We start from the raw sequence: 27,102 nt of genomic DNA on the forward strand, positions 1-27,102 counted from the left end.
TATCCTGCTGGAAGTAGCCATCAGAGGATGGGTACATGGTGGTCATAAAGGGATGGACATGGTCAGAAACAATGCTCAGGTAGGCCGTGGCATTTAAACGATGCCCAGTTGGCACTAAGGGGCCTAAAGTGTGCCAAGAAAACATCCCCCACACCATTACACCACCACCACCAGCAGCCTTCACAGTGGTAACAAGGCATGATGGATCCATGTTCTCATTCTGTTTACGCCAAATTCTGAATCTACCATCTGAATGTCTCAACAGAAATCGAGACTCATCAGACCAGGCAACATTTTTCCAGTCTTCAACTGTCCAATTTTGGTGAGCTCGTGCAAATTGTAGCCTCTATTTCCTATTTGTAGTGGAGATGAGTGGTACCCGGTGGGGTCTTCTGCTGTTGTAGCCCATCCGCCTCAAGGTTGTGTGTGTTGTGGCTTCACAAATGCTTTGCTGCATACCTCGGTTGTAACGAGTGGTTATTTCAGTCAAAGTTGCTCTTCTATCAGCTTGAATCAGTCGGCCCATTCTCCTCTGACCTCTAGCATCAACAAGGCATTTTCGCCCACAGGACTGCCACATACTGGATGTTTTTCCCTTTTCACACCATTCTTTGTAAACCCTAGAAATGGTTGTGCGTGAAAATCCCAGTAACTGAGCAGATTGTGAAATACTCAGACCGGCCCGTCTGGCACCAACAACCATGCCACGCTCAAAATTGCTTAAATCACCTTTCTTTCCCATTCTGACATTCAGTTTGGAGTTCAGGAGATTGTCTTGACCAGGACCACACCCCTAAATGCATTGAAGCAACTGCCATGTGATTGGTTGATTAGAAAATTGCATTAATGAGAAATTGAACAGGTGTTCCTAATAATCCTTTAGGTGAGTGTATATATTTTCATGTATAAAGGGCAAATTTATACTGTAAAAATGTATATTACAAATGTGTAAAATATTATTTGGAATATTCATTTTCTACATTGTTACATTTAAAAAAATTCGACTCACTATAGTTCTGTACTGTTAGATGGATTTTATGCTCATTTTAATATTTTTTATTATATAGTTATTTAAATAAAATGTTATTAATCATGCTTTTATTCATTTAAATTAAAAAATATATATTCAAATGCATTAATTCATAATTTTTTCCGACTGTTTTTCTTTAAACTTTTCCACTGACCCCCAAGCACTAGGGGTCCCAGGTAGGGGCGCTGCCAATAATTTTGGGCCCTATGAAAGAATACAATATAGAGTTGGGCCGCCTACCTCACCCATTCCATTAATAAAATCAAATCAATCTCTGGTGCCCCAAAAGTGCATGGGCCCTTAGAATCGTCCTAACTTTCACTCCCTTAGCGGCCCCCCTGGTCCCAGGACTCAGGACCCCAGTTTGAAAACCACTCTGCTAAATGCAAACATCTAATGTAAATGTAATATGGACTCTGTAGTAGTACAATATACTACTCCAGACCTCCAAAAAAAAAAAAAAAAAAAAAAACACAAATGACCTGAACAACTGGGAATGTTGTGATGGGCCCTAGCTGTAATATGAGGGTCCCTATATTTTTCTCCCACGTTCTGTAAATGGCACTGCAAATGATTCAGAAATGAATCAGTGTGTTATGAGTCAATATTTAATAACTGCAAAAGGGTGTAGTTTACCACGCATTTGACGGATTTAAGTAACAGTTGTTCCTTTATAGAAACAGAAATAACTTTTTAAGTGAGTGGCTGGTAACGCTGAGCAGGTCGTGGGCTGTACCATGCGAGCGGGGGGCGGGGGACAGAGTGTTTGTTCCACCAGCCGCTGTCGAACTGAAATAGGCTGAGGCTGCTGCCATATCCTGAATTAGACATGGCCGCGACCGGAGTTCTCCCCTTTATCAGGGGAGTAGACCTGAGTGGGAATGACTTTAAGGTGAGAGTTCCGATTCAATACGTGTATAGGTACGGGATATTGTTAATAAATCATTCACTCAAACGAGGAAAGCGATGTAGGTTAGTTGGCGTGTCAAAACAGGTTAAGATGGTGAGCTAGCAGTGCTAACTATGCTAGCTCAGAAGAACACTGGGCGTTAGCTCGCGACTTGTCAAAATTTGTTGCGGTCAATCAAGTGGTGTGACAGGCAGGGGAAATAACTATAAGTTTGTTAGCAGTTCAGCTGTGCTGGTTGACAGTAATACTTCTACCCTCAAGAAATGAAAAGTGCTGCGGTTGATAGTCTTTAACATGTCGTTAGGAAATAGCTTCTTTTAGACTAGATAGAGCATATATCATCAATTTGCATATAAAAGGAAGGTTTTGTTATTTAAATCGTGTGTAAGTCTTCCTTAAGCAGTAGTATTACCCAGCCTCTCAAGTGTGTCAGTTTACTTGAGTACATGTGATGATGCTCTGAGTCTTTGTCTTATATAAAGCCACTTCAGTCAGATCTGCTCATATCGAGATGATTGTGTGAACAGCTTACTGTTTTCTATTTCAAAGTGGGGTCTGGGGGCCCCCAGGGGCCTCAAGAGAGTGCTAGGGGGTCTGTGCAACTGTTTAAAGAAAAGTATAAGATAAAAAAATAGATTAAAATAAGTAAAGGAAATAAATACTTCTTATAATTAGGGGTGCACGATATATCGGCTACCATATTGGTATCGGCAGATATATGTTCATTTTTAATGTTATCGTTATTAGCCCGATAAGTAAATTTGGACGATATATTAAAGCTGATAAATAGTGGATTATTTCCTTCAGATGGGCACTGTTAGCCATGATGGTTTTGAATTGCTTGAAATATGATTGGAATCACTTCAAAAAGGAAAATATAGTTAAGTGCAACAGGTGCAGCGCAAGTCTGTCATATAGGATTAGGCTACATTAAATTATAATGAGAACACTATAATTGTGTGCTTGGGACAAGGCTTTTAATGGTAAGAATTTTGTTTTTTGTAATCAGGCTCTCAAAAATGATGATACATTTCTGGATTTAGATTTATTGGCCAATATATAGGTTATCGGCTTTCAAATATAAAGAATTATCGGTTATCATATCGGCCAACATATCTGTGCATCCCTACTAACAATACAGTACTATAATAAGTAGAAACAATACAATAAATGTAACTTAATGGAAACTAAATATTTCCTAAATAATATATTTGATTATTAAAATGATTTTATTTCACAGTACACATTGGGTCTTTATACAAGAAACGTATAAGTTTTAGAATGGGTGTCTCTCGCATAAGGATGATCGTATTTGGGGCTCTGTGGTGTCTAAAAAAATTGATAAACCCGGTTCTGGCTCATGCTTATTTTGTTGCCATAGCAAACACACCCCATAATCTCCCACAAGTTTTTTTTTCTGTCCTGAAATGACTTCATTGTACCAGGTTTATTTTGTTTTAGATCATATTCAGGCATCAGACTGATTTCTTTGGGAAATGACATCAGTGTAGCAGATCCATCAAAAACTACCAACTCACTAATGCAGAAACTGACTCGTATGACTCATGATGGTCTGATTTAAGACTTTGTATCTCTTGTGTTGAACACAGGGGGGGTATTTTCCTGAGCATGTCAAGTCTATGAGTAGCTTGCGATGGCTGAAGCTGAACAGAACGGGGCTTTGCTATCTTCCAGAGGAACTGGCCTCCCTGCAGAAACTGGTGATTGTGTATTGCACAGCTGAGTCACAATTTCATATTTTGCAACTAGACTTTGTCAACTTACTAATAATCATTCTCTGGTCTTTTTTCTTTTTCTTTTTCTTTTTTGCCCTTTTGTGTGAAATCAGGAACATTTGTCCGTGAGTCACAACAGCCTCACTACACTGCATGGAGAATTGTCAAGTCTTCCCAACCTGAGGGTAAATATGATCGCCCATATTGCGAAATACTTGACATGTTCTCTACTAGCGTTTCACATAAGTATATATAAATATTTTTGTAACTGTTTACGTACACTACCGTTCAAAAGTTTGGTGTCAGATTGTTTTTTGAAAGAAATAACTACTTTTATTCAGCAAGGATGCATTAACTTAATTAAAAGTGACAGTAAAGGCATTTATGTCACAAAAGATTTCTATTTCATGTAAATACTGTTCTTTTAAACTTTCTATTCATCAGAGAATTCTGAAAAAAACTATCGCAGTTTCCAAATATTAATCAGCAGCACAAATGTTTTTGACACTGATAATAATAATAAATGTTTCTTGAGCATCAAATCATATTAGACTGATTTGTGAAAGAATCATGTGACACTGGAGTAATGATGCTGAAAATTCAGCTTTGCCATCACAGGGATAAATCACATTTTAAAATGTATTCAAATAGAAAAGTTATTTTGAATTGTAATCAAATTTCACAGTTTTACTGTATTTCTGGTTAAATAAATGCTGCCTTGGTGAGCACATTCTTTCAGAAATGTCTAAAGAAATTTTTACTGACTCACAAACTTTTTAACGGTAGTCTATGTACTTAAAATTGCTTTTGTCAGTAAACACAGCATGAATTTCAATTTTATTGTAAATATTTGCATTGCTCAGATTAGCGTTTAATCTGCTCTTGTTGTTTTGCTGTAGGCGGTTGTGGCCAGAGGAAACAGCCTAAAGAACTCTGGTGTTCCTGATGATATTTTTCAGCTGGATGATCTTTCTGTGCTGGTATGTAGAGAATTTGTGTGTATTTCTCAGTTAAGTATATGTCTTATTTAAGTGCAAAATTACTGGCAGGATTTAAATTTATGTAAGCAGGGCAGTGTTTTGATTAGTGAAACTATGCAAATTTGTCATCGTTTATGTGCTGCAATGATGGTGTGTGTATGTATTGTTCCCTCCTCTACTCAGGATCTGAGCTACAACCAACTGTCTGAAATCCCTCGGGACTTGGAGAACTCCAGAAACATGTTGGTCTTAAACCTCAGTCACAATAGGTACGGTCTGTGTCTGTCTGTTTTGTACCCAAGTTCTTGGAAGTGAAGAATAATTATCTATCATGAAAATGCACTTTAAACATTTTAGGATTTTATATTGTGATCTGTTACCGTGGTATTTTGGAAGATGTCTTGTGTGGTGATTTGGGGATGTACAAGGGTTAGTTCACCCAAATATGAAAATTATCCCATGCTATAAGCCAGTGACCATAGTTTATAAAGTTATAAATATGGATATTTTTCTTACAAAAACACATGGCTTTGCTTCAGAAGGCCTTTATTAACCCTCTGGAGCCTTATGGATTACTTTTATGATGGATGGATGTGCTTTTTTGGGCTTCTAAATCTAAGTTGCTATTCACTCCCATTATAAAGCTTGGAAGAGGCAGGATATTTTTAATATAACTCCAGTTATGTTTGGCTGAAAGAAGAAAGTCATATACACCTAGGATGGCTTGAGGGTGAGTAAATTATGGGATAGTTTTCATTTTTGGGTCAACTAGCACTTTAAGGATTCATTTAGACTAGACTGGACTTGTGCTAGATGTGCTACTGATGGAATGGAAAAGAACACATGGATCTTGGGATATGTTTGTAAAAGCCAAGGCCCCACATTTTCCACAACGATATTTGAAGGCCCCATGACTTTTCCAGTTGTTTGTTATTTTAGTGGATGGGGATTAAAAAAATATTTCTTACTCAATTTCTACCCAATAAAATATTTTAGAATTTGGCATGAGTATAAAAATGTGCATTTATTCTAAAAATGCTCATGGAGTAATTAGATTTAATTACTTTACATGACTTTTCTAAAGACAAAATCACAATTTAAAAAAAATTAGGCTACCTCATATTATATTAATGTCTATTAAAGAGCCCCTGTTTGAGAACCACTAATCTATATGTCTGTTTAATACATATGTGCATGGACTTGCAATTTTTAAAAAAAAATAGTGCAGATCGAACTCGCTTTATCATTTACCCCCATCCTTCCCTAAATACTTCAGCGATCAAAGTGCACATCCTTTTTTTGTAGTCACAGTGGTTTTAACCAGGAATTTCTGTGAACATAAATGTTAGTCTGAAACAGTTCTATGATGTTTGCTTTCTCACAGCATTGATAACATACCGAATCAGCTGTTCATCAACCTCACTGACCTGCTGTACCTGGACCTCAGTAACAATAATTTGGACAGTCTGCCGCCTCAGATGAGACGCTTGGTCCATTTGCAGACCCTGATACTCAATAACAATCTGCTTATGCACGCACAGATGAGGTTAGACAAGTAATTTTTATGGTTTAATTTCCGTCTATACCATATAGGAGGAAGGTTGCATTCATTTCAGATGACATCATTGTGTTATCAACATTGCCTCTGATAAACTCTGACTCCAGTCTGTGTCACTTGTATGACTTTGTCATAACAGGCAATTACCTGCTATGGTAGCTCTTCAGACCCTCCATTTAAGGAACACACAGCGTACTCAAAATAATATGCCCACGAGTCTGGAGGGCCTCACTAATCTAGCAGGTAGAGATCTAGTGGTGTTACTGCTCTCTCTGTAAAATAATCATCAGTGTCTCTAATTGCTGTTGTTCCTTGTATAATGAATCTTTTGTGCGTTTTTGTGTAGATGTGGACCTGTCCTGCAATGATCTGACTCGGGTTCCTGAATGCTTGTACTCGCTGGCTAATCTCAAACGGCTAAATCTGAGCAGCAATCAGATATCTGAACTGTCACTGTGCATAGATCAGTGGACCAAACTCGAGACGCTCAACCTTTCTAGGAATCAGCTCACATCTCTGCCTGTAAGTCCCTCATTAACAAATAAGGTAAAACAGAGGAACTTATCAGTTATCAGAAGTTGTTTGGCTTTAAAAGTGCTTTTGTGCGTGAGCTGATACTTCATCACATTAATAATGTTGACATTTAGATTATATTTGATATATTTGAAATTTGTTTGCCACTAATCTTGTCTCTTCTTTTTCCCTGTTTGGTGTGATGTGCAGTCTGCCATTTGCAAGCTGTCTAAGCTGAAGAAGCTGTATGTGAACTCGAATAAAATAGATTTTGATGGCCTTCCTTCTGGTGTGGGAAAATTGTCCAACCTGGTTGAGTTTATGGCCGCAAATAATAATTTAGAGCTTGTTCCAGAGGGGCTGTGCAGGTGAGAACTGAGACAGTTTATTGGTGGTTAGATATAATTATAAAACCAACATATATCCTATTGATAATGGTAATATGTGGATTTTTGATTTTGCTCAGGTGTGGAAAATTGAAGAAATTGGTCTTGAACAAGAACCGGCTTGTGACATTACCAGAGGCCATCCATTTCCTCACTGACCTGGAGGTAAGAACTCTTTAATGAAGAAATATCTGTAAAAATATCCAGAAAAATGAAGTTTCTACAAAAATATTCAAAAAAATTCTTGAGCAGCAAATCATATTATAATGATTTCTGAAGGATCATGTGACACTGAAGAAATGATGATTACTTCTTTCAAATCCATAAAATAAAAAAAATTACCAGGCCCAAATTTTTTAACAGTAGTGTATGTTTTTAATGTACTTATTAAAAAGACTAAAGCAACAAACATTAATGCATATGTTAAACCAGTTAATAAATGCTGATTAAAGTTTTTTGTGACATTGATGTTTTAGGTTTTGGATGTTCGTGAGAATCCAAATCTAGTCATGCCCCCTAAACCAGTAGACAGGACAGCTGAGTGGTACAACATAGACTTCTCGTTGCAGAACCAGCTGCGACTGGCTGGTGCGTCTCCAGCCACTGTGGCAGCAGCTGGTGGAGGTACAATATGCTTTTCTCTCTTCGAGTTATGTTATTGTAATTATGACCTATTCCAAACTAACCCTTATTTGCTGAAGATGCTGAGTTTGAAGTAACACAACTGAAAATATGACTGTAATACAGCTCAAAGTGCAACATGATCTTTGTGTGTTATACAGGAAATAGTCCTAAAGATCATATGGCCAGGAAGATGAGGCTAAGGAGACGCAAGGACTCGGTGCAGGATGATCAGGCTAAACAGGTGCTGAAGGGAATGTCAGACGTGGCTCAGGAGAAGAACAAATCCATTGAGGTGAGGGAACAGCAGAGCTATAATGATGGAGCCATTATATTGGTACATGTCCAAACCTATCTGACCTTCACATGCCTCTTGATCTTTTAGGAGAATGGAGACATGAAATACTCTGACCTGAAAACCAAACGCTGGGACAAGAACCTGGAGAAACCTCAGCTAGATTACTCAGAGTTCTTCTTGGAGGATGTGGGGCAGATCCCTGGTGTTACGATTTGGCAGATAGAAAACTTTGTACCCATGCAGGTGGACGAGGCCTTCCATGGGAAGTTCTATGAAGCAGACTGTTACATTATTCTTAAGGTCAGCCCTGTAAAAAAATTCTAATGATCATCATGTTTATTAAAGTACTATAGTTTAAATTTTGTTTCTTTAATTTATAAGATCTTCTGCTCCCAGTCTGCATCCACTCTTTCAATTAATGCTTTGTAATGCACTTTTACAGACGTTCTTAGATGACAACGGAGCCCTGAACTGGCATATCTATTACTGGATCGGGCAAGAAGCTACGCTTGATAAGAAAGCCGGCTCTGCTATCCATGCTGTCAATCTCCGTAATTATTTGGGTGCTGAGTGCAGGACAATCAGAGAGGAGATGGGAGATGAGAGTGAAGAATTCACTGCGGTCAGTAAAGCAAATGCCATTCCCTGTGCAAAATGATGAAATGCTGCATTATCAGCATATGCTTAGCTATGTTTCTTTGCACTGTGTTTTAGGTGTTCGACAATGAGATCTCTTACATTGAGGGTGGAACTTCTAGTGGATTTTTCACCGTAGAGGACACGCAATACCCAACCAGGTGCCCCGCCAAAAACAACACCCAGGACTGCCTCTGTAGCTCACCCCTGATCTGACTCACACTAATCCTGTTTGTTTTGTGTTTTGGGCAGGTTGTACAGGGTTTATGGGAAAAAGAACATCAGATTAGAATCTGTGCCTCTGAAAGCATCCTCACTGGACCCACGGTGAGTTTTGTGTGCCATTTGCTCTATGTATGTTGATAAGAGTGACTCAGTCTGATAGTTTTTTTCTTTCTTTCTTTCTTTCTTTCTTTCTTTCTTTCTTTCTTTCTTTCTTTCTTTCTTTCTTTCTGTTTAAAGATTTGTCTTTTTGTTGGACACTGGTCTTGAATTATTTATTTGGAGAGGAGCAAACGCAACACTTGGTGGTACTACAAAAGCAAGGTAATATATGCAAACAATTAAGCTGTTTTTTTCCCTTGTCTGTTTGTTCAGATTTGTAATAGTCCCCATACTATTTATAGGTTATTTGCTGAAAAGATGAACAAAAATGAGCGAAAAAGCAAAGCAGAGATTACGACTTTGATGCAGAATCATGAACCTCCGGAATTCTGGGAAAAGCTTGGGGGACAGCCGGAAGAAATCAAGAAACACGTCCCAGATGACTTCACTCCTGTCCGACCCAAGCTTTATAAGGTCAGGGAATGGTCTATGGTTTGTTGTGCATTCCTTTCTAAAACCACCACGGTGTAAAATATTTAGTACTTTCTTGTTCTGTTAGGTTGGCTTGGGCTTGGGATACCTTGAACTTCCTCAGATCAACTACAAACTGTCTGTGGAGCACAAGGACAAGCTCAAACTAGATGTGGTTCCAGAGCACAGACTGGTAATGTCATGTCCATAATGATTGTAGCAGCAAAAAATTCTAGGAAAAATGTATATTACCATTCAAAAGTTTGGGGTCCTTAATCATACCTGAATACACTAACTGGTGGAACATTTTCTCGTTATAGGTACAAGGTCTTTTGGACACTAAAGGTGTCTACATCTTAGATTGCTGGTCAGATGTCTTCATTTGGATTGGCCGTAAGTCCCCACGTCTTGTGAGGGCAGCTGCTTTGAAACTGGGCCAAGAGGTGTGCAGCATGCTTCATCGGCCAAAACACGCCGTGGTCATCCGTAATCTGGAGGGCACAGAGGGACAGGTAAAATTGACAAAATAAGAGATTAAAAAAACTCTATTAAATGACACAACACTCTCTGTTCTAATTCCATGTTGTGCTCAACAGGTTTTTAAATCCAAGTTCAAGAATTGGGATGACGTGTTGAAGGTGGATTATACCAGGAATGCAGAGAGTGTGAAACAAGAAGTGGGCTTGTCTGGCAAGGTGAAGAAGGATGCAGAGCAGAAAGACCAAATGAAAGCTGATCTAACGGCTCTGTTCCTGCCTAGACAGCCAGCCATGCCTCTCACAGAGGTGAGCCCTGAACTAACAGCTCATTAATGACAACTTTGCAGTTTTAGGATGTCCTGAGTAGTCCTGTCAAAATTCTAAAACATTCATTGTGTCTTTGTGGGTTTGTTGTAAATCTGATAGGCGGAGCAGATGATGGAGGAGTGGAATGAGGATTTGGACGGCATGGAGGGCTTCGTTCTGGAGGGGAAGAAGTTTGCCCGTTTACCAGAGGAGGAGTTTGGTCACTTTAACACTCAGGATTGCTACGTATTTCTCTGCAGGTTGGTCAGAGGGCATCACTAAAATTGACTGCAAAAATTGCAGCCAGGTTGTCATGTCACTTAATTCTCAGATGGACAGAGTTCTGATAAACTAGGTGAAATCTTCAGACAAAAATAATAATAACTGTTATATTTGTAACTAAATTAACTATTACTGTCTTAGATACTTATGACTTTCATCTTTCATTGAAATGATGTGATATTTGTGTCTGTCTCAGGTACTGGGTGCCAGTGGAGTATGAGGATGATCAGGAGAAAAAAAAGGAGAAGGGAGAAGAGGGAGATGATGAGGACAAACAGCCTGAGGAAGACTTCCAGTGTGTGGTTTACTTCTGGCAGGGCCGTGAGGCCTCCAACATGGGCTGGCTGACCTTCACTTTCAGCCTGCAGAAGAAGTTTGAGAGCTTGTTCCCAGGCAAACTGGAGGTACTGCATGCTAACATGGTTAATTAAATGGATCCATTATGAAATAGATCTCATATTTCATCTTCATTGTGTTGTAGTGACTCTTATTGCCTTGACCTCATATCGTCGCTGTCGGGTGGAAACCTTGTATCTCAAAACGCTACTTTTCAGGAAATGGAAAAAACACTGTATTTTTAAAAATAATTAAACACACGTTGTCAACGTTGATATTGCGGCTTTATATATGGTCAGACACTTGCATGTTTCATTATATTGTTAACAAATGTTACCAAAATCAAGCTCAAATTTTGGACGTGTTTTGTCATTATAATGGCCGCATCTGAGGCAGTAAGTGCATTGCATTATGTTTTCATCAACTTACAGGTTATAAAGTTTACTGTAGCTATGTGGGGGCTTAGTTTCTTCTGTCATTTGGCCTAGATCTCATGATATAAAAGGCGAAATGCTACGAACAGGCTATTGAGACAGCACTGTCTGACTGAAGCCTCCATTACTAGCTCTTAAATGACGGTTTGGAATAAGCAACGGAGGCCTGGGATGAGATCCGTAAGAAATTAGTCCTACACAAGCGTTTTAAGGACAAAAACCTGACAAATGTCTTGAGTTACAATATCTGAACAATGTTTTGAGGTGTGGTAACCGTAGTATAAGCAGAATAGTTGACTCCGGGCCGTTGAATTATTAGAAAATAATGCACACCAGAGGTGTAACGGACACTTTGCTTCGCGTCGTTAAAAAAAATAAATTAAAATGGAGACACAAGGTTTCTGCCCGACAGTGATGAAATGTATCTTTGTAATTTTAACAATAAGTCATGACATGACTGGACTTTAATTTTAAGGAGATGTCATATCTCATGCATATTTCAGGTTGTGAGGATGACCCAGCAACAGGAGAATCTCAAGTTCTTGTCACACTTCAAGAGAAAGTTCATCATCCACAAAGGCAAGAGGAAGCTAAAAGTGGACAGTGTGCAGCCAAGCTTATACCACATCAGGACAAATGGAAGTGCGCTATGCACCAGGTAACTATATAATGTATGTACAGGAAGTATCTTTGCATCAGATATTTCTAAAGTCAAATAAATGAGCATGTGGTGTTTCTGTTGTGTTTTAGGACTATTCAAATAGCCACCGATTCCAGTAACCTCAACTCTGAATTCTGCTTCATATTGAAGGTAAACTGGCATTTGATGTTCATGTATTATAAATCATTAAATAATAATAAAGGAATCAAGATTCATATTTGCAGTGGTTTATAAACGGTTAATAACTAAAATATTGCTTAGGTGCCATTTGAAAGTACAGACAACCAGGGAATAGTTTACACATGGGTGGGCCGAGCAGCAGACCCTGATGAAGCTAAACTGGCAGAGGACATCATGAACACCATGTTTGATGACACTTACAGCAAACAGGTTCATTCCAGCTATGAAAATCAAAAACATGCTCACTACATCATCTTGACTGTTTTTTTTTTTTAAACAATTCTTTTCTTTTTTCCTTTCCTTCAGGTGATAAATGAAGGAGAAGAGCCAGAAAATTTCTTCTGGGTTGGCATTGGCTCTCAGAAGCCATACGATGAAGATGCAGAGTACATGAAATACGCTAGACTGTTTAGGTGAGCATTTCGTTTCAGAATCTTTTTTTTTTTTAATTAGCAAGGATGCATTTTTTAACCAAAAGTGATAGTAAAGACATTTTATAATGTTAAAGTCCCCCTGTAGTCAATCATTTTATCCCTTAAAACTCATCTTTGATCACCAAAAATACATATTTAAACGTTTTTTCCTGTGAAAATATTTCTTCATGCCTTAATTTCAAACTGCGTTTTTGAGACTGTCTTTAGATCACTGCAGTTTTAAAGAGAACGTACTCATAAATGGTGTTGATTTATGAATTTGCACATGGTTTGTCATAAAGGATTTTAAAAACACCACACAGACATATAAACAACATTAAAATCTTGTTTTTCACCACAGGAGGACTTTAAAAATATATTTCTATTTCAAAAACTTTTGAACTTTCTGTTCAAAGAATCAAAGAATCCTAAAAAAATGTATCATGGCTTTCACAAACATATTAAACCGTTTTCAACATTGATGATAATAATAAATGTTTCTTAAGCAGCTAATCAGCATAGAATGATTTCTGAAGGATCATGTGACACTGAAGACTGGTGTAATGATGCTGAAAATTCAGCTTTGAGTAAATCACATTAAGATATATTAAAATAGAAAAACTTAAAATTTTACAGTATTTATCATATTAATGCAGCCTTGATGAGCATAAGAGACTTCTTTCAAAAACATTAAAAACTCTCATCAACCCCAAACTTTTTAATGGTAGTGTATGTATGATATTTTAAATCAAATAAATGCAGCTTTGGTGAGCATACTGACCCTAAACTTTTCAACAGTTGTCTATTTATTTATTAAATATGCCTCTCTTCATTTACCATATTTTTGAGGTAATAATAGATTTTATCTCTGATCTCAGGTGCTCAAATGAAAAGGGTTACTTTGCTATATCAGAGAAGTGCTCAGACTTCTGCCAAGATGACCTGGCTGATGATGACATCATGCTTTTGGACAATGGGAAAGAGGTAGAGCTTCATGCTTGCAGCCGAAACACATTATTCTGGCAACAATTTTTTGTTTGTTTTTTGCTGAGTTGTCACTTAAGAACTTGTTTAGTGAAATTTTAGCAATGTGTTAGCAATCATATGTTAATGTAAAACATCTTGTATAATATTTCATGCTGTTTTTTTTTCTTCTTCTTCTTTGGAAGAACTCTTGTATTTTTGTAACTCTGTTTTTGCCATTGAGATAACCTCAGATGCTGACACTGCATTAAATAACGTATTATTATTATTATTATTATCATTACTACTACTACAATTTTGTTGGGTTGTTTGTTTGCTTGTTTCACAGGTTTACATGTGGGTCGGCACACAGACAAGCCAGGTGGAGATTAAACTGAGCTTGAAGGCTTGTCAGGTCAGTGACATATTGAGTGGCAGTTTTATTGTACACTTAGTTTATTGTACACCAGCACCTTCCCATGCCCGCTTAACATTGGTGTCGCCCTTCAATCAGGTCTATATTCAACACATGAGGTCCAAGGATGCAGAGCACCCGAGAAAACTGCGCCTGGTGCGCAAAGGCAACGAGCCCCACTGTTTTACCCGTTGTTTCCACGCATGGAGCGCCTTCAAGACCACACTTGCATAAATCAGCCTCTCACGGTCTGTCTGAATACAGAATGAGCATTAGGGTTCAGAAAACCACACCACTCACAACAGCCCATCCATTATCAATGTGCACTGCATCACTCTCTTTAAAAAGCTCACACATATATATATATATATTTGCTAATTGATGCAATATTAATGAGTTTTATATTTATATGTAGATTTAAAGTCACAGGAAGAGTCTAAATGATACAGCACATAGGTAAGCGTTAAGAGATCAAATGCTGTATTCCTTAAGAGATGGTTTTTAGAAGAACATATCAGTTGAGGGAGAGTCTAAAGTTTTTTAACCATCTAGCTGCACAAGTATTGTGAATTGTCTGTTTACATTTTCTAAAATCTGCAGCGGTTATTTTAAAGACGACTCTTTATATCATTTGTTTGGGCTACACTTTTCGTGTTTTATTCAGTAGATGCATATCACATATACTGCCTAGACTTTTAGTTATTGAAAGCACAACACCCATGTCTGTTTCAGATCTCACCCTAATGCATTGCTGATTTGGTGCCTCACACCGGATATTTTTTATTATTATTATTGTTTGCCTTTGAATGTTTCATTCCATCAGCTTGACCTGTTTTACTGCTTCACTTTTGGGATGTAGACTCTGATGCCAATGCTGATGGAATAATGAATTGCACAGTTTGTGGAATGTTATTTCATTTATTACGTGTCAGAATGAGAATTTATGCTTTTATGCCCTTAAACTGCCCAGTACATCCATACTAATGCAGCAGTTAACTGGGTTGAACCCAGCGATTTTAATTAACAAAGCAATCTGTAATTGCTATGACTGGCAATCTAGTGGTCTAGTGCTACTACGGTTTGGTCTTCACATATCGAGGCTGTTTTAGCTATTTGGCCGACACCATTGCATCAGTCACAGATTGTGCTTTTAAAAAAAAAGGAGGAAAAAAAAAGAGAAAAAGTTATGGTCCTGTGTTTGGACTACTTTTTTCAAATTTTTGAATGTTTGTTGAACTTGGACAGGGAAATTTGTTTAGCCAAGGAAATGAATATTCTTATTTTAATTATGCTTATCAAATTTGTTATGGCTGTCATAAAAGGGATTGGTAGAGGTAAAATGCATTTTTGCAATCGATGGTGAGTTGCCCTATTTTGTTTCTTGTCACCGCAGCTTTGTTGTCTGCATATATAAATGTATTTCTATGTGTACAAATATTTTCTGCCACTGATTTCACCTGCAAATGCTCTATTTATGTATTTTGTATTGAATAAAGTTTCATCGCACATCTGTATGTCTCTTGAGTATTTGTCAATGCGTGCATATATGGTCATTTTCATTAATATTGACAGGTGAATGAATATTAAGTCAATGTATATTTCAAAAAATCTTTCATGAATTTGCACATTGTTTATGAGCAGAAATTGGCCCAAAAGCTTACGTTAAATTGATGTTATAGTAAATGTGTAATACATTATGTATTATTATTATATTAAATCGTATTGATATAACATTATAAAATTACATTTTATTACACATTATAAATTACGTTTTTATTATAATTTAAAGCACATTAATATAATTAGAATATTGCTTTTAACTTAATTCACGCACGGAATGCAGTATAAAAGTCCGGTGTGTCATAGTAAAAGCTCTTCCTGTCTACGGCGAGTGGATCAGTCCCCACAATGCACTGCGCTGAACGATTACGCACTCAGGAGCGCGCTTCACCCGGCCTCACTGCCCGTGCCCGTACTGTCGTTTACAACAAGCCCTCCAAATCCATACGGATTATACCGAGAAAACTACAGCGCACACACAGCCAGTGCCTTCTAACAGTATGGAGTCCACCCTTAAGAAAGACGCGGAGAGCACATGTGTGCTGTGCTGCCAGGACATCGACATGTTCGCGGTGGGGAAGTGCGATCACCCGGTGTGTTACCGCTGCTCCACCAAGATGCGGGTGCTGTGCGAGCAGAAGTACTGCGCCGTCTGCCGGGAGCAGCTCGACAAGGTGCCGCCTCGCCCTCTCCTCTCCTCTCCTCTCCTCCAGCAGCGAGAGCACAGGCCTCACACACACACACACACCTCATACACACGCGGAACCACGGCCTCACCACCACTCCCATCACACTAACGTTAGCTAGCATGTCGATTCATAATGGCAGCGGTTGTGTTTGTCAGGTCGAGATGACCTGAAAAGGTTTAGTTCCGTTTTGTCATCTCTTAGAAGTGAACTAGATGTATCTGTCTGAGTAACTGATGGTCATAATGTGTGTGTTTGCTTGTTGTTAAACTTGGAAGCTTGATTTCAGTTTAGATGTTAGCTGGTTTAGCATAGCAGTGGTGATTTATTGCCTGACGTTTCCCGTGACAACTAACGCTAATTGACTTCGTCCCTCAACAGTGTAGTTTTTACTTCACATTTGTTAAGACATATTATGTGACAGCCATGGATACATTAGTGACAAAGTTCATTTGTTTAGTTTTTTTTTTTTGTTGTTGTTGTTAACACACATGATTTTGGGACAGCTCAGCTGAATTGTGCTGTTATGTAACCAGCTCCACTGATTACTCTCTCTCGTTGGAAACTACTAGACGTGGAGTTTCTCTGACAGGCTGTCAAAGTGTGACGTCATGTTGACGGTGAGTTACGCGCGTGTCAGTCGATCAAGAGTGCGCGCGGCCTGTTAAGCACAAGGTATATTAATCAGCAAGGTTGACATGTGATATACGACAAAGCTTTTAGTCTGCCTTTGCTTGATTGACAACGTTGTTCATTTTGTTTAAGGAAGACTTTCATTCATTTCATTCAGATTTCTTTCTCTCTCCTGTAATTAATAATGTGACTTATTATGTTTCTTAATATCCCAGGTGGTCTTCATAAAGAAACCTGAACCATTTGCCGCTCTGAAAATTCATCAATACCAGTGTGAGAAGAAATATGACATCTATTTTGGAGATGGGAAGATCTATGCGCAGTTCAGGTGTTCATTTTACCTTTTTTTTTCTTATTTTTTTTTCTTTACAGCAGAGATACTAAATTGTCTCAATAGCCTTTTAACAATATTCAATGTGTATTATATTCACTCAGAACTTAGAAAAACTGTCATTTCAACCAAAAATTCATTGTTGCCAAGTATATTCAAAATGTGTACTAAATTAAATTGTTAAAATAATCAAGCCATGCTTTCCACTTAATTTCTCTGAAGAATTTTCATATATGCACCTCTATTGTATTATAACAATCATTTAACAGCACAAAGTAAAACTGCAATGTTTAACTTCATATGTATTTTACTAAAACTTCTAAAATGTATTAAAAAATGGCACATTTGTTGCACTTTATTTTAAGGTGTCCGTGTTACAGTGTAATTATACATTTAAGTACGGAGTAATATTAATGAACTACATACACTTACTGTACGGTTGGGAAGAGGGTTTGGGGTCCCACTTTATATTAAGTGGCTTTAAGTACTATGTACTTGCATTGAAATTAATAATTTGATACAACGGACTTATTGTGTAACTACATGTTTTTACATTGTACTTACATTTTAAAAATTCCTGCATGTAATTACAGCTGTAATTAATTTATGTATTTACATTTGTAATTACACAGTTGACCCTTCCCTTACACCTTAACTCACCCTTAAACCGACCCAATCCACCACACCTGTCCCTAACCTTACCCGTATCACACCTCAATAGCAGCAAAAGTGTTTTACAATACAACACGAACACAATAAGTACATTGTACATATTTTTTGATGCAAGTACTTAACGCCACTTAATATAAAGTGGGATCGGTTTAGGGTTAGTTGTATGTAATTATGCATAATGTATAGTTATTACTACAGTAACTACGTGTAATGTGTAACAAGGACACTGTAAAATAAAGTGTTATCGAGATTTTTTTTGAGATTCCAAGTTGAATCAGAGTTGTGAATCAACACAATGGACCAGTGTTAATCGGTGAATCGGTGACCAGCTCTGATGCAATCTTTAGGCAATTTACTTGTACCAAATAAAAAGTCCATTTAGGTCTCCACAATATATTGATTTTATATTGCCGGCAAAACCATCGTCCAGCCCTATTTTCTACCTTAATATCAACAACATTTGATGATACTTGTTACTTACAAATGGGTTTTTATCTTTTACAACAAATGCAGGAAGATTTTGTTACATGAATGTCCACATTGTCCAGAACCAAAAGTGTTCTCCAAATTTGAAGAATTAGAGCACCATATGCGGAAACAACATGAGCTCTTCTGCTGCAAGTTATGTGCTAAGCATCTGAAGGTAGCGTATTACATCTTAATTTATTATTGAATTATGTTGTTTGCAAGCTCCTCGTTTGTACAATGAATGTTTTGCCGAACTGTGTGCAGATATTCTCGTACGAGCGGAAGTGGTACAATCGAAAAGAACTGGCTCGCCATCGAACGCAAGGGGACCCGGATGACACCTCGCATCGTGGACATCCGCTCTGTAAATTCTGTGATGATCGATACCTGGACAATGATGAGCTACTGAAGCACCTGCGACGAGATCACTACTTCTGCCATTTCTGTGATGCTGATGGAGCTCAGGAGTATTACAGGTAGAAGACCAGTTCCTGTTCACTGTTTTTTACTGATATTAACATTTATTTCCAGAAGTAACTCGTTTACATGCACCCGAATAATGGCTCATTTGAACTGAAAAGCCTTCATGAAAACACTTCAGTCGATCCGAAATCAATTTTTTAATCGAACTGAAAGGGGTCATGTACAATAGACCTGAAATAATACAATCAACAGTCATTTTTAAAAACTTAAAATTAAGCTTGTAAACATTTGAATCCGACTAATTTCTCAGTTGGATAAAAAATAAACCTTGCGCGCATGTGCAGTGCCGTTATGCGTATGTTTACATGTATAATGCCATGCAAACACGTGTATGTTTTACTTCTCATCATTACAAACTAATTAATGGATGAGATTGAGCTAAATATTTGCTGAAATCAGACCATTCCGACTGATGAAAAGTAGTGCATGTAAACATACCTAGTGTCAGCTAAACTACAGAATCGTCATATCGTAATTTTAATACTTCTTTCCTACAGTGACTACCAGTACCTCAGCGAGCACTTCAGAGAGAGCCATTATCTCTGCGAGGAAGGGCGCTGCAGTTCAGAGCAGTTCACTCACGCTTTCCGCACAGAGATTGACTACAAGGCTCACAAAGCTGCTGCCCACAGCAAAAGCCGGGCAGAGGCACGGCAGAATCGCCAAATCGACATTCAGTTCAGCTATGCACCCAGACAGCAGCGGAGAAATGACGGTAAAGCAGAATTTGCTCTTTTTGTGAGTTGGATATGATTATTCAGGTGCCGCATGCGCTCTTATATGTCCTTAAACTCATTAGAATGGCTTTTTTTAGGTCTGGTAGTTGGTGGCGATGATTATGAGGAAGCGGATCGCTTCAACAGACCGGGAAGACCAGGAAGAGGACGAGGCCCAGGAGGTCAGCAGAACGTCAGGAGCTGGAGATATATTCGGTAGGTCCTCATCAGTGCTGCATTCTAACCATATAAGAGCGCTTATGGAAGACTGAGAGAGTTGTTGTCTGCAGAGAGGAAGAGGACCGAGAGATGGCCGCTGCTTTGCGAGCTTCAATGGCCAGCCGACAAGAAGAGAGAAGCCATGCGCAAGACAGAAGCATTCAGAAGCCACGCAAAGAAGAAAAGATGGAGCCAGATGAAATGAGAAACAACAGAGGCACAGTGAAGCCGACGACTGAAATTCAAGGTATGAGAATTGAAGATATGGTAAATTGTTGTATTGATTTTTTTTTTTTTTTTTTTTTTTTTTGAGAGTGGATGAAACTGCATGTTTACCTATATTTCAGCTCGATCAATGAAGAGTAATGCCTCTTTGGCTGGTCAGGACTTCCCAGTTTTAGGGGCAGCTGCACCTCCAGCCCCAATTCAAAGGTATGTTTGTCCTGTTTTTTTTGTCACGTTTATGTATTTTCCCATTTAGGAATGGTCATTTACATTTTTTAATAAGTAGTGATTGCTTGCTTGTACATTTATTTTGTCAGATCTATTAATTTATTCAAATTCACATTCATTACACTACTTTCTGTGATGTTTTTAATGCCCGAATACTTATGCCCCTTACTTAATGAACCGTTATGTTTTTATTACCTTAGAATGAGCCATTTCTATCTACATACACCGCGGGTCCCCTTACATTGAAATAGCCTTTTTGCACCGACATGTTTCTACAGTAGCCCTAAACGGACAAACGCGTTTCGTCACTATGTTCTTCGTGCAAAGAAGCAAGCAAGTCAGCGAATAAGACTGACACAATGATGAACAAGTAATAATAATATTCGCAATAACATATAATTTTACTGAATAATTAAGTAAACATCATTTATTAATTTATAATTGTAAAGAAACCTAATTGCTTAACTGGCTACTCTCTGCTGTCTCAGACGACGACATCTTTTCCTGTCGGCCACTGTAACTTCTGTTGGTTGCAATTCTAAAAATGACAGTGCACCTTTAAGTCAGAAATGTTGGGCTGATACAACTGACCTGAAATCAGTGTTGTTACTGTTAAAACTAAAGCTAATAATTATAATTTAAAATAATTTCCATTATTTGAAATAAAGCACAAATAAAATAAAATATAACTTAGATAGAAAAATTCAACTTAAAAAAAAAACAATAAAAAAAAAAGTTAACAAAAAAAGTACTAAAATTACTTAAAACTAAAACTGAAATAAAAATTAAGCCTAAATGGATATATTACATAAAAAAGTAATAAAATTGTAAACCAACCCTTTTTGCAGTCATTTATTATTATTTCACTTTACTGCTTTTGTCCTCCAAATCTACTATCCTGGTTTCACAATGACATAAAAAGTCGTCTGAATTCTTGAAAACAAAATCTTTGTTTTGTTTGGCTATTTTGGCATAATCTTTTATTATTATTTCTTTGAAAACATATTTCAACAGAACTGCTTTTGTCATAAGGTGCAGTCAGCATGGAGAAATATGCAGAAAATCCCAAAATAAAAAGGGGAATGATGTCAGAGAGAGGAACCAAGCCATTTCTACTTGCCAGAATATCAATTAGAGATTAAGGGGTGGGCTCTCAGTGGGCACTTAGAGTTAGCAACAGCAAGAAACGCCCTAGCATCATTGTACCGAGTTTTGCATGGACAAGCACCACTTAATCTAGTATTATACACTGAGTTTAAAGGGATAGTTCACACAAAAATGAAAATTGTCATCAGTTACAATTTTCAAGTTTACAATTTTCAAGTTTTCTCAAGTTGTTCCAAACCTTTATTAGTTTCTTTCTTCTGTTAAACACAAAAGAAGATATTTTGAAGAATGTCAGTAATCAAACAGTTGATGGCACCCATTGTCTCCCATAGTATTTTGTTTCCTACTATTGAAGTCAATGGCTACCGTCAACTGTTTGATTACTGACATTCTTCAAACTATCTTCTTTTGTGTTCAACTGAAGAAAGAAATTTATACAGGTTTTAGAACAGCTTGAGGGTGAGTAAATGATGGCAAAATGTTCATTTTTGTGTGAACTATCCCTTCAATTTGAACAGATCAGCAATTAACAATGTCATGTCTCCCTATTGTTGCAGCACGATCAAACAAACTTCTGTCTCCCTGAAGGAAGATGATTTTCCAAGTTTGTCTGGCTCATTAGTTTCCTCTCCAATGACGCCTGCATACACGAATCAACCCAAGAAACATTCATCCTTTCAGGAGGAGGACTTCCCTGCACTGGTCTCCAAGATCAAACCACTGAAGCCCCAGTCGAGCACAACGTCAGCCTGGTCTCAAGCTGGAAGCAAGCCTGTGGTGGTTCCCAATAAACCTGTGGTTCTGCCCACCAAAACAGCCCATGTGGTCTCATCATCCATACTGTCCGCTAGTGACCCGCCCCCCAGTGGAAGTGTGCCTCAGCCTCTCACTGCCGCCTCTTCTCGCCGCAAAAAGAAGCTCACCCCTGCTGAAACCCACAAAGCTCCACCTAAAGTGAAATGTCCATCCTCGTCTGATGATGAGGACCCCCAGAGCGGTAAAACAGCCCAGGAGATCCGGACGGTACCAACTATGCTTGACATTTCCACTTTGCTGACAGTGAAAGGTGGCTCATCTCAGCCCAGCCCCAACCCCAAAGCCAATAAGAAGAAGAAGCCAGCGACGACTTCATCTCTGGGCTCTCCCTCGCACACTCCGGAGTCCGTGTCCAAAATGGCTCACAAAGAGAACGTTCCTGAGATGAAGCCACCAGATAGCAGTCTCGCCAAAGCTCCCGCGGCGCCCAAAACAAACTCCTTTATAAATGGACTCATGGAGAAGCCAGCAGAAGCACTGTCCTGTACATCATTTCCTGAAAATATTCCTTCCCCTTTCAAGCAGCCAGTAACTGATCAAGCCCCTCCATCCAAGGAAGAGGATTTCCCAGCTCTTGTTTCCAAAAAGCCTCCACCTGGTAAGAGGTCTTTCTTAAAAGAGGCAATGCACAAAATGACATCGCTTTTATGTAGGGCTGCGTGATATATCGAAATAAAATCGATATCTCAATATGGCTTAGTGCAGTTGTCAAATCTCACAGGCTGCAATTTGCTACTGGTTTGAGTGAAGCAAATAATTTACGACAACCCATCAAAATAAAAGCTTGATGAATAAAAGCACTGTTTTGTTTTGATAACATCTGAAAATGAAGAAATTAATACTTAAATATTAGTATTGTAATTCTACAGTAAAATAATTCATTTTATTACTCTTTTTTTTTTTTTTTTTACAGCACAATGGTATTACAATATATTTCTTTTATTTGATGTATATTTAATAATAGTCTATTTTTTTTTTTTTAAATAATGTGGGAGGCGATTTGGAAAGGTCCACGAGCCGGGACTCAAAATTGTGTCACCCACGAGGCCGCTGTGTTAATTTTGACAGCAAATTTTGTTATTTTTAGTTGTAGTCATATTTTAGTCATCTGAATTGTTTGTTTTAGTCGACGAAATACAATAAGATTTTAGTCGACTAAATCTACTGTAGATTTAGTCGACTAAAATCTTATTGTATTTCGTTGACTAAAATCTAATGGGTTTAGTAAAACTGTAGGGCATTCATTTATCAAACCCATTATATACTCCCGGAGAAAACATTTATTAACCTGTTAATATAAACAATTTTAAAGTTTGAACATGCAATACAGACAGACTTAACTATTAAACCACTTCTCCTAAAGTAGAATACGGTCTTCTTTTCAATGAATGATATTTGCATTCTTTATAACAACTATATATTGCATGCATCGTTCTTTAATCTTTCAAGCAGACATAATCATTTGTATAAATTCAATATAATTAATCCTTATTAAAGCTATTAAAGAGCAGTGAATGCTTTTCTCTTTTTCTTTTGTTTAATATTAAGGGCACAGACGGCATTCGGTTTATTATGCACTGATCACATCCGATATTATCACAACTGTTTATGTTCGGTAAAGACTTAACTGACTGTTTGCGTGAATATTCTCCAAAACAGACATAGACATAATGTTGTGTGTATTTGTCCATTCAGATGCTAAAGAGAGCTCAATTCAGTACTCGCGCACTGTATAGCTTTCTGGCTGCACGCTTCGGGTGTATGCGCACAGAAAAGCATACCGGATAGAGCTCTTTTGCATCGTCACTCTTATTCAGATCTATCTATTTGTCTGCTCTTCTTTCTCCCAGACATGCATCAAGCGGATGCCAACTCGTGTCCCGCCTGCGCATCTACCACAAACGCAAGACATCCGTTCTGACTGGATCTCTTCCCAAATCGTCCCTACCAAACATTTTCGTCCTAGTTTTTGTTATTCAAGACTGTTTTCTTTAGTTATCGTCTCGTTTTCGTCTGTTAAAAAAAGTCATTGACAAAAATAATGGCAAATTATTTGAAATTAACACTGCGAGGCCGCAACAAATGTCTCAAGGTTTCCCAAATCATTTAGGATTTTGCTCTTAAAGTCTTCAGAGTAAAAAGTCATTTTTCTCTCTCTCTCTTTTTTAAAATTATTTTCTATGCTGATGCACTGCCTAACAAAATCACCCCGATCGTTCTTGAATGATTAATTCTTTCCAAATTGCTATTCAAGCAATCTGGCGAAACTTCTTGTGTTTTTTCATATCACAATATATATGGCAGAAAAACAAAATATTGCATTGTCAGTTTTTTGCAGCCCTACTCATAAGTGCTTCCTTGTGTTCGTAGGCTTTAAAAGTGCATTTCCGTTGAAGAGCACTCAGAGTGCACTGCCGCCTCCTCCTCCTCCTGGCCTCGGGTCTGTTGTCAGTAAACCTCCCCCAGGATTCACCGGCATCCCACTCAACAGTAATGTGGTGGAGTCATCAGTGTCGGATGTTAACAGGTTAGAGCTTATAGGCGTGTGTGTGATGTGAAGGGGAAGTGGTGTTTCTTGTCACTGGTTTACTTTGAGTACATAAGTGTTTTTTTTTTCCATAGTCTTTGTTTAATGTAAGAAACCAAGTGGCATGCTAGAGTTTTTTTCAGCACTAAATTCACTTTTCTGAGGATTTTTTGCAAGTACATTTAATCAAGTGGTGTCAAGGTGATTAATAGTGGATTTATGGAGTCAGTTCCCCTCATGTGTAGTTTATCTCATTAACTATGAACTTGACCCACTAACCTTTGAAAGCAGAAAATGTCTAAATACTCTTAGTTTTACAGTTTAAGAGTATTTTTATTGTATTGCATTTGTTGGCTCACGATATACACACAATTGCTCAAATTAAACATTTGTTGTACATATAATTTTCCCTACACTACCGTTCAAATGTTTGGGGTTAATATGATTTTTTTTTTTTTTTTTTTTTCTAATTGATTAAAAAGTATTGAAAAGTATTAACGAATGTAGTACTTTTATTCAGCAGGGAGGCATTAAAGTGATTACATATCACAAAAAAATTCTAATTCAAATAAATTCTGTTCCTTTGAACTTTCTATTGATCAAATCATTTTAAAAGGTGTTGGTAAACATGAAAAAATTCATCGGAGGAATAAATTACATTTACATACACATATTATAATAGAAACCAGTTGGTTTTATATTGCAATAATATTTCACAGAATTACTATTTTGCCAAATTCTTTGATCAAATAAATGCAGCCTGGTTGAGCATAAAATACTTTTTCTTTCCCAGAATAATTTTTTTTTTTAAACATACCGATCCTAAACTTTTGAATGGTAGTGGATATTTCACTATAAAATCACTTCACGACAGAGAATTCTGTTTGATACATTTATCGTGTTTTACCTCACTCAGGCATTGTTTTCTTTCAGACCGACACCTGCTATTGGATCCTACCTCATACCTGAAAATTTCCAGCAAAGAAACATGGACCTTATTCAGTCTATTAAGAATTTCCTTCAAAATGATGAAACCAAGTTCAATGAGTTCAAAAATTATTCAGGCCAGTTTAGACAGGTAACTTTCAAACCAAGATTTCAATTACTCTTCTTTTTTTCCCCCCAGTATTATATTGATATAAAATACTTTTGGATTATTAGTCCTACAATGTCTAAAACAATTTTAAGCAGCATGATGTCTTTCATAATTATTATGCAGCTTCTATGAGCTAATTAATTGATACTTTTGAATGTATTTTGAATATTTGAAACATGCATATTTGGGAAAGCTGCTTTGAAACTGTTTGTATTGTTAAAAGTGTTATACAAACATGAATTGAATATATTATTTCCAAGTTTTATTTGTCACATCCTGTAGGACCATTTGAAAGGTGTTTAAAAATGGTGGGAAAACTGCTGACCCATTATAGAACATTTGATACACTCTTCCTTTCACATTCTTTGAAAAAAATGTCAACATAAAACATTGGTGTTTATTAAAATCCATTTACACACTATATTTTACACTGATCTCTAACATTTGTTAATAAACTCTCTTTTCTCTTGATCAGGGTATAATCCCTGCTGTCCAGTACTACAAAAGCTGCCAGGAGCTGCTGGGAGAGAATTTCAACAGGGTTTTCAACGAGCTGCTGGTTCTCCTACCAGACACTCGCAAGCAACAGGAGCTTCTCACTGCCCACGGAGACTTTAAGGCTCTCGAGAAACAGCAGCAAGGCTTGAAACCTAAAAAAAACAAAAAGAAAGCCTGGCAGACATGCTCCAGCAGCAACAGCCTGGAGTTGGACTGTCAAGTGTGTCCCACCTGTAAGCAGGTGCTGGCTCTGAAAGACTTCAACACCCATAACACCCAGCACATTGGTGACGATGACTTCCCCTCTCTACAGGCCATAAGCAAGATAATCAGCTAGCTGCCAGCAGGCACATGTCCACGGCTGTCTGTGACGCACGACCTGGAGCTGCACCAGGACATTGGCAAGATGCGTGAAAGGATGAGGGGTTGTCGGAGCTGCAGTGATGATGTTTACTCAGATTGTTCAGGTTCAGAAAGTTTTGACAACACCTTTTTTTAAAGAGGAAAGATCAACCCTAAAACGTGCAAGTGGAACTGTAACTGTTTTGAAGAGAAACAGGTTTACTCTACTTGAAGGCTTGAGTTCTAACGTTAATTCCAGTTCATCTTGACAACTTCTTTTGATCAGGTTTTTCCAGTGCTGTTAGCATGGTCATTAGGTTTTTTTATTTTATTGTAAGGTTGGCTGCCTTTGAAAAATAATCTATTTATTTCAGAATGCTCCTGCCGTTCAGTTGAAATACTTCAATTTCTGTTTACAAACTCTACAGCACATAAAAATGAATGGTTAATATATAGTTTTCTTACAGTAAGCTACAGTGATCTGTCAACTGACTTTTGACAAATTACATTTTTGAATGTTTGTTTATGCTTAAATACTTTGCAATTAAACAATCAAGCAGGGG

The 27,102-nt window shown here is 37.7% G+C and overlaps 2 protein-coding genes across 2 annotated transcripts; both read left to right on the top strand.

Annotated features, from left to right (window-relative positions):
• The first annotated feature begins 1,797 nt into the window (after positions 1-1,797).
• On the top strand, positions 1,798-15,443 carry flii (FLII actin remodeling protein). The gene is made up of 30 exons (XM_079872304.1): positions 1,798-1,922; positions 3,551-3,661; positions 3,790-3,861; positions 4,576-4,656; positions 4,840-4,925; positions 6,041-6,202; positions 6,354-6,457; positions 6,561-6,736; positions 6,938-7,095; positions 7,194-7,278; positions 7,590-7,737; positions 7,896-8,029; positions 8,120-8,332; positions 8,475-8,654; positions 8,747-8,829; positions 8,921-8,995; positions 9,131-9,214; positions 9,295-9,466; positions 9,552-9,656; positions 9,784-9,975; positions 10,060-10,248; positions 10,369-10,508; positions 10,727-10,934; positions 11,804-11,958; positions 12,051-12,111; positions 12,223-12,351; positions 12,448-12,554; positions 13,433-13,538; positions 13,867-13,932; positions 14,032-15,443. Exons 1-30 carry the CDS (start codon positions 1,860-1,862, stop codon positions 14,164-14,166), a joined length of 3,780 nt encoding a protein of 1,259 aa, XP_079728430.1. The 5' UTR covers positions 1,798-1,859; the 3' UTR covers positions 14,167-15,443.
• A 380-nt stretch (positions 15,444-15,823) lies between these two features.
• znf598 (zinc finger protein 598) lies at positions 15,824-27,003 on the top strand. Its single transcript, XM_079872352.1, has 12 exons — positions 15,824-16,166; positions 17,027-17,139; positions 18,328-18,457; positions 18,547-18,758; positions 19,263-19,480; positions 19,580-19,697; positions 19,772-19,947; positions 20,048-20,132; positions 21,818-22,674; positions 24,447-24,603; positions 25,537-25,681; positions 26,175-27,003. Exons 1-12 carry the CDS (start codon positions 15,993-15,995, stop codon positions 26,532-26,534), a joined length of 2,745 nt encoding a protein of 914 aa, XP_079728478.1. The 5' UTR covers positions 15,824-15,992; the 3' UTR covers positions 26,535-27,003.
• Positions 27,004-27,102: the final 99 nt, after the last annotated feature.

Source organism: Squalius cephalus (genome assembly GCF_949319135.1).
Source record: "Squalius cephalus genome assembly, chromosome: 1".
NCBI lineage: Eukaryota > Metazoa > Chordata > Actinopteri > Cypriniformes > Leuciscidae > Squalius > Squalius cephalus.

Bases quoted from the DNA above. Each gene is read 5' to 3' on its own strand.
- znf598 (XM_079872352.1), top strand. From the start codon at position 15,993: ATGGAGTCCACCCTTAAGAAAGACGCGGAGAGCACATGTGTGCTGTGC. The intron at 17,140-18,327 runs GTGTTCATTTTA...CAACAAATGCAG, and splicing joins AAGATCTATGCGCAGTTCAG to GAAGATTTTGTTACATGAAT. The intron at 25,682-26,174 runs GTAACTTTCAAA...TCTCTTGATCAG, and splicing joins ATTCAGGCCAGTTTAGACAG to GGTATAATCCCTGCTGTCCA.
- flii (XM_079872304.1), top strand. From the start codon at position 1,860: ATGGCCGCGACCGGAGTTCTCCCCTTTATCAGGGGAGTAGACCTGAGT. The intron at 9,657-9,783 runs GTAATGTCATGT...TTCTCGTTATAG, and splicing joins TGGTTCCAGAGCACAGACTG to GTACAAGGTCTTTTGGACAC. The intron at 12,555-13,432 runs GTGAGCATTTCG...CTCTGATCTCAG, and splicing joins AAATACGCTAGACTGTTTAG to GTGCTCAAATGAAAAGGGTT.